At 38.5% G+C, this 6,653-nt stretch overlaps 1 protein-coding gene across 3 annotated transcripts in view; it reads right to left on the bottom strand.

The window, feature by feature from the left end:
* Positions 1-6,002, bottom strand: part of FAP (fibroblast activation protein alpha) — a 72,632-nt gene extending 66,630 nt beyond the window's left edge. For 2 of the 3 annotated variants that reach the window (XR_002826596.1, XM_023745499.1), the window contains exons 1-2: positions 5,827-5,996; positions 5,413-5,497 (exon numbers count right to left, since the gene is read on the bottom strand). Coding sequence is in view for 2 of the 3 variants with exons in the window: in XM_023745499.1 (XP_023601267.1) it covers positions 5,413-5,497; positions 5,827-5,832 (91 nt within the window). In the remaining variant the exon portion in view is untranslated. Of the gene's footprint in view, positions 1-5,412; positions 5,498-5,826 lie in introns of all 3 variants that reach the window. The other variant, XM_023745502.1, reaches the window with a different exon arrangement.
* Between the last annotated feature and the right edge of the window lie 651 nt (positions 6,003-6,653).

Here is a 6,653-nt window from a genome sequence, read left to right as displayed (position 1 = left end):
CCACTCCAGTTGTTCTTGATAGCACTTTTAAGAATTTAAAATATTCTGTTAATTTATTTGTTTACCTATTTACTATCAAGCTGTTCTTTCTTAATGGTAGAGACTTTGTCATTCATGCCTTAGACAACAGGCTGATATTGGGAAAGTACTTAATAAATAATTGTGGGACAAATAATCCAAGTGTCCAGGGGCCACAGTGGACAGGACATTGTGGATAATAGATGACTATGGGATACTAATCTCAGGTTTTTCATATTCAGTAGCTATTTTTAAACGCATCATATACGTTTTTGGTGTGTGTGTTTTTTGTTTTTGTTTTTCAGCCCAAGGGTTAAAAATCCAATGTTTATCGACATCAGGCTGATACTGTGAATGAATATGGTATCTTGTACATAATTAAATAGAAAGTTGTGGGAAACTGGAGAAAGCATTGCCCATCTGAAGGCACCTGCTTCTTAGCTAACTATTACCATGGGCCCAATGCTGCCAGGCTTAATATTTAAAGAGAAGCCAAAAATATAAATTTTTATATGAAATCCTCTGATTTTTTAAAATTGGTGACTATTACAAAGTTTTCTAAAAACACAGCAGGCCCAAAACAACAACAGTAAAAGGAAAAGTTTTAAAGGCAGACATGAGGATTGCAGGGAGATCTGAGAGGCACCCCCCTCCTTTGTTACTTTCCCTCAACTTCATTCTCCATTTCGCCCCTCCCCCAACTCCCTTTATCTTTTCTCTTCTTTTGCCTCAGAACTTGTGATGTCTCCTATGAGATCCTTGTACACAAAAGTTTCTAAAAAATATATGTTGTTTTTGATCCAAGGAGATGGGCAATCGGAACAGGGATGATACCCAAGGACAAAGACACCCCCTCACACACACACTCTCAGAATTAAGAACATTGTTGAAATTGAAATATATCGCACAGAGGGGCCTAGTCATCATCTTTGTGTGCATATGTATATGAGGATGAAGAATACAGTGAAATTCTAGCTGCCACTTATTAAGTAGCTACTGCATGTTAGAAATTATAGAAAAATAATAGCTGGCATTTATTGAGTGTTTGCTCATCACCATATGAGAAACTCAACACTCAATAGCATTCAAGGAGAGAGTAGATGACTCCTACATTTCATTTCACAAATGAATTTCACAAAGGTAGGTCCAGGAATTCAGAAACTGCAAATCATGAAGCAAGACCATATAGAATTTACTTTGGAAATTCTGGAGCCTCTGTCACGTTCCAATTTTTGTTTTCTGTTTCTTTGGCTTTTGTTATTGTCACCTCTGTAAATCTCTTGAAACAAGGCCTGTGTGTTTCTTTTGGGGGTTGACAAAATTGAGGGGAAGGTGTGGAGCTCAGTTTCCATTCTCAGCCTGGTTGTATCTTCACACAGGAAGAAGGGTGGTGCTTGGGAAGGCGAGAGAAAGTAAATCGAGGCAGGAGAATAGAACAGGAATCAGTTTAATGGGAATAGGTTGAGGCCAAGACAGGGGTGGACAAACTTTTTGACTCGAGGGCCACAATGGGTTCTTAAACTGGACCGGAGGGCAGGAACAAAAGCATGGATGGAGTGTTTGTGTGAACTAATATAAATTCAAAGTAAACATCATTACATAAAAGGGTATGGTCTTTTTTTTTTTTTACTTTTATTCATTTCAAACGGGCGGATCCGGCCCGCGGGCCCGTAGTTTGCCCCACGGCTGGGGCCAAGGGAGGACAGCCTGGGACTAAGAAGGAGAAACCCATATGTGTTTTTCCATTTGGGTGAAAATAAAAATGGGAAATTTTGAAAGTTTCAAAAAAAAAGTTGTCCCTTATTTTTATTACTATGTGAGTGATCTAAATGGATTTTTCTCATTTCACCACCACATTTTTCTATTTGTTCATACAATTCTGCCTAAATTCCCCACAGCTCTTTGCATCCTGAGGTTGGTGCTCCCTGAGCCTCTCTCTCCACAGAAGAGCCCCTGTCATTTCTTCTTTGACCTAGACCTGGTGGGGAACAACAGAAACCCTGATCTCCTGTTGGTGGTGAAGGCCATGCATCCACTCTGGATTCTTACCCTGACTTTCAGAGGGAAATCTAGACTGCTGAATCTCTGTTTCCCCGACACTTGGCACAACGATAGGCAAGTAGTCAGTGGGACTTAATTCCTCAATATATAAATAAATAAATGAATGTTTCTGAAGTGGGTTTTTAACTTTCTCCAAAAAAGACTGTTCTTATGTTGTTAGCACATAATACTGGGCTAAGAATACAAGGGCATCTAAGGTAAATGTGAGGTAATGGAGTTTCTGAGAAAGCTTGAAAAGGCCAACTAGGAGCTTCCTTCCCTTCGAATTCTCTGTTCCTTCTCCTCCCTCCTCTTTCCCTTCTCCTGCTTTGCCACCTTAGATCCTATCTCACCAGGCACTGGGCAGTTGTGAGAGTGAGAACTGGACTGGAAGCTCTAGACCAGTGATGAAGAACCTATGACACGCGTGTCAGAGTTGACACGCGAACTCATTTTTTTTCGTTGATTTTCTTTGTTAAATGGCATTTAAATATATAAAATAAATATCAAAAATATAAATCTTTGTCTTACCATGGTTGCAAATATCAAAAAAATTTCTATATGTGACACGGCACCAGAGTTAAGTTAGGGTTTTTCAAAATGCTGACATGCCGAGCTCAAAAGGTTCGCCATCACTGCTCTAGACTAAGGATGATTGAGGAGTGGGGTGTGGGAAGAAGAAGGGAGGTCAGAGGATCCACTTCAAATCAGGGCTGTCTATACCACTGCCTGGAGGGAGGGGGGCTTCCCCTGGCCTAGTCTGCAAAGTAGGGGAGTGAGTGGTTCCAGTACAAGTCATTTAAGTGACATTCTGAGCAGTTTTTCAGCCAATTTAGAATAGAAAGAGAATGGGATTATGGACAAAAAGTGTAATTCTCAACTGTTTAATAAATTTTCTGTTTCTGGATGAGTAATAAAATTCCTCCTAAAGTTTAATTTTATTACTTCACTCTACAAGGAAATTAATTTGCTCTGAGAATTATCCCATTGGTTGAAACAGAAAACTAGGTTTTAAATGACATAGATTTTTATAATATTTGTACTTTAGAACATACATTTATGTACATGTTATACATGTCTAAACTTGGAGAGAAGGTAAGGATTGGGGTTATAAATAACTAGAAGCCTGGTGCACGAAATTCATCCATGAAGGGTGGGGTGAGGGGTGGGGTGAGGTTCCTCAACCCGGCCTGAATCCTCTTGCAATCCGGGAACCCTTGGGGGATGTCAGGCCTAAACCAGCAGTAGGACATCCCTCTCACAATCTGGGATGCTGCATGCACCAGTGACCATAATTTTCATATAGGTGAAAGGCATCTTGCTGTTGTATGGGCAGCTAGATGCTCTGATTATAAAAAGTACTACATAACATGAGCCTTCTGAGGCAGTAGTACCATTCTACCCATCTTATGGGTGGAAAAACTGAAAGAGAGAAGTTAAGTAATTGGCTGTCACACAGTTATAAGTGTCAGAATCAGGGCTGACCACAAAATGTGCAAGCCATAGTCCATGCATGTCATTACTGCATCATCCTGTTTTTTCAGTGTTAAGAGTAGCCTTGCCAGGTTTTAATTTTTAAATCTAAAAGACTGTTCCCAATATATAGGGTAGGTTTCCTAGGCCTGGCCGGCGATCAGGGCCATCTGTGGGGTTACCGGTGGGCGGGGCAACCCACCCACCTTGACTGGCAGCCTGGCATCACCCCCAGATCACTGCTGCAGGTCACCTCCTTCCAGGTCAGGGGCAGCTCCTGTGTTGAGCATCTGCCCCAAGGTGGTCAATGCACATCATAGCAACTGGTCATTCGGCCATTCAGTTGATTTGCATATTAGGGTTTTATTATGTAGGATTACACAAATATCTATGTGGGTGTATACTTATATATTACTTATAAATATGTAACTATAGTATATTTCCTATTAGAAATTATAGCTCAAATTCCAAAGTGCTAAGGCAAGCCATCCTTGCCTGTGGACATGGAAGCAGGCTCACAAGTTAGTCCATACACTTTCGTCCTCAGAATATTCATTTCTGAGGAAGCAACATGTTGATTTCAAGTACTGGGGGTTTCTTTTAAAATCAGGAGCTAATTCTGAACACATTGGCATTCAACGGGTCAATGGGACCTAATATGTCACCTGACAATTGCTGGCATGAAGGAAATATAGCTCCCAAGCCACTGAGGTAAAACACTGATCTGGAAACAATTTTAACTTGAAAAAATATAAAAAGTATGGATGCACACAATACTTCTCAACAGCCTAAGAATAATTGTGTGCTGGCAGAGAGCAGGAAATGGACTGAAGATTAACACTGAAGATACAAGCACAATGCCTTCATCATATTGACTAACCTCTTCATTTTGTAATTCTGTGAAAATCCCATGAGCATTTTGAATTTTTCAAAGTATTTTCTATATTCAAATTTTTAAAGCAATGGATCATTTAGGACTCCTACATTCTTTAGCTAAAGATTTGTCATTTATTTTCCTTTACTGACAGTTAACTTTTAAACAAAGGTATTCCCCACCTTAGCTATTATAAGCTTTTAATAATTGTTGCTACATACTTTTCCCCTCAAAGCACAAGACCTGTTATTGTTGTGTTTTTCTCCTGGTTCAGAATTTGAGCTTCTCTTCATAACTTTTACAGAAACATACCTTTAATATTGCTGGATAATGTACAGACAGAGTCTTAATTTAAATTTAAACTACCCCCTATCAGTCCATAGTATCTTCCAACTTTCAGCAAAGGGAGGTTGATGTTAATCTAAACCCTTTTTAAAAGAATTCATTTATCACTAGACATAATGCTTGTTTAATAGTTTTTCATTTTCTAATTTAATTTTCATTGCTACTGCATCTAGAACAACAATTTTAGTTTTTCTATACAGCTATACTCAAGATCTCTATTCTAGACCGCCTTCCTAAATTTTTGAAAAGACTCATAATAAAACAAACAAACACAAAGCCATAGTTTCTGTTTTAACTTTTCAATTCATACTCAGTTTTACTTTCCATGAGGCAATCCTTTCAAGCAACGTTAGTCAAAAATATCGCCTCTAAAGGTCTGTTAAAGCTTGTAATTTAGTTTATATTTGGGGAGGTGTGGGAATGATACAGAAAGTGCTTAGGTTTTTCTATTGCTGAAATAATACTGGAAATCTCTTTCTACTCCTGCCTTAAATTCCTCATGATTTCTGGTTGCACAAGGACATATCGGTGAGCTTATAAGTCTTCATGGAAATAACAGACTTACTTTGGAAAATAAGCACTTTGGAAATGTTCAATCACTCATGACCATGTGTTAGTGCATTTTCCAAGGCTGACAGAGAAAATCAGAGAAAAATTCTTACCTCTCAAAGGACGTAAGGCAATGCACATCACCAATAAAGCAAGCACAGCAGAGGTGGCAATTCCAAATAAGATTTTTAACCATGTCTACATAAAATAAAAATGAATTAGATATACATACAGTTTCTGCTAAGTAGTAGAAAACACAAAATTTTGTTTGCCGTTAAATCTTAGTTCTCCTTAACACAAACTTTTGATAGTTTTCCACTGGTCTGGCTCTAATTGCTGGAATTTTTCCAGCTCCACACAGACAAATGTTTCTACAGTATATTTAGAATAATCTTCCAATCTCAACCCACTCCAGGAAGTACATACTTATGGACAAATCCTCACCTTCTAAACAATATAAAACATTGTTCGCACTCAATTCTGCCAGCCCTCATTCTTTAGCAACACCTGAGTTTGCGTATACTAACCTTCATTTTTCCAGATGTTTGTGAAAGTCAGCTAATTCTGACTTCGGAGCGTGGGTCACTGCATCTGTGAAAACCGTTGAAAGGAAGCAAGTCTGTCTTTGGAGTTGGAAGAGGAAGCTAGGACAAGGTTTTTTTCTTTCCATGGACTTTTCAAAACCGTGCCAAATTTCAAAAGATTTCTGTAAAATTAGAAACAGATTTTGGGGGCGTTCTTGGCCTTGAAATGAACTGTGAATGGCTTAAGGGAGGTTTTACAGCCTTCTCATCCTTGTAAATTCTACACCAACATCTGCTTACGTTGACATACAGAGGTTTTTAAACCTTTTTTCCCCCACAAGTTTAGTTTTATGTTTCATTTTCCTCTAGAAATCTCTCACCAATTACTTTGGCAATTTATTGAGTTTCATATAACCTTTCTATTTGCAACTAAAAGAAGAATTAAAATAACACCAACTTTCAGGTATGTACAGTATACATGTTCTAATTTCAAGGAGAGAAAGAAAATTACAGCCACAAAAGATTCTGTGAGAAATACGCCATGTGACTGTACTTTTCTTCCTCTAAGACACTGTGAGGTACTGCAGACAGAAATGTTTTCCTTTCAGTACAAGTTCTTTGTCCATATAGTACCATATGCACTTCCAGTAAATACAGAAGTTTAAAAATTCAACTGTCTAAACCCACGACTGCTTTCCTTTAAAGAAATAAAATGCCATCTGGTGAAATTTAGTATGGGTTAGGTGTGTATGCATAGGCCAGAAAGATGGAAAGATCAGGAAGAATAATTTACCAGCAGACCTTTGGGAGAATGGAAATGGCTTTGCAAA

The sequence above is a fragment of the Myotis lucifugus genome, unplaced genomic scaffold (assembly GCF_000147115.1).
Source record: "Myotis lucifugus unplaced genomic scaffold, Myoluc2.0 scaffold_5, whole genome shotgun sequence".
Classification (NCBI taxonomy): Eukaryota; Metazoa; Chordata; class Mammalia; order Chiroptera; family Vespertilionidae; genus Myotis; species Myotis lucifugus.
The sequence above is the reverse complement of the archived record's forward strand: the minus strand, read 5'-3'. Positions and strand labels throughout refer to the sequence as shown.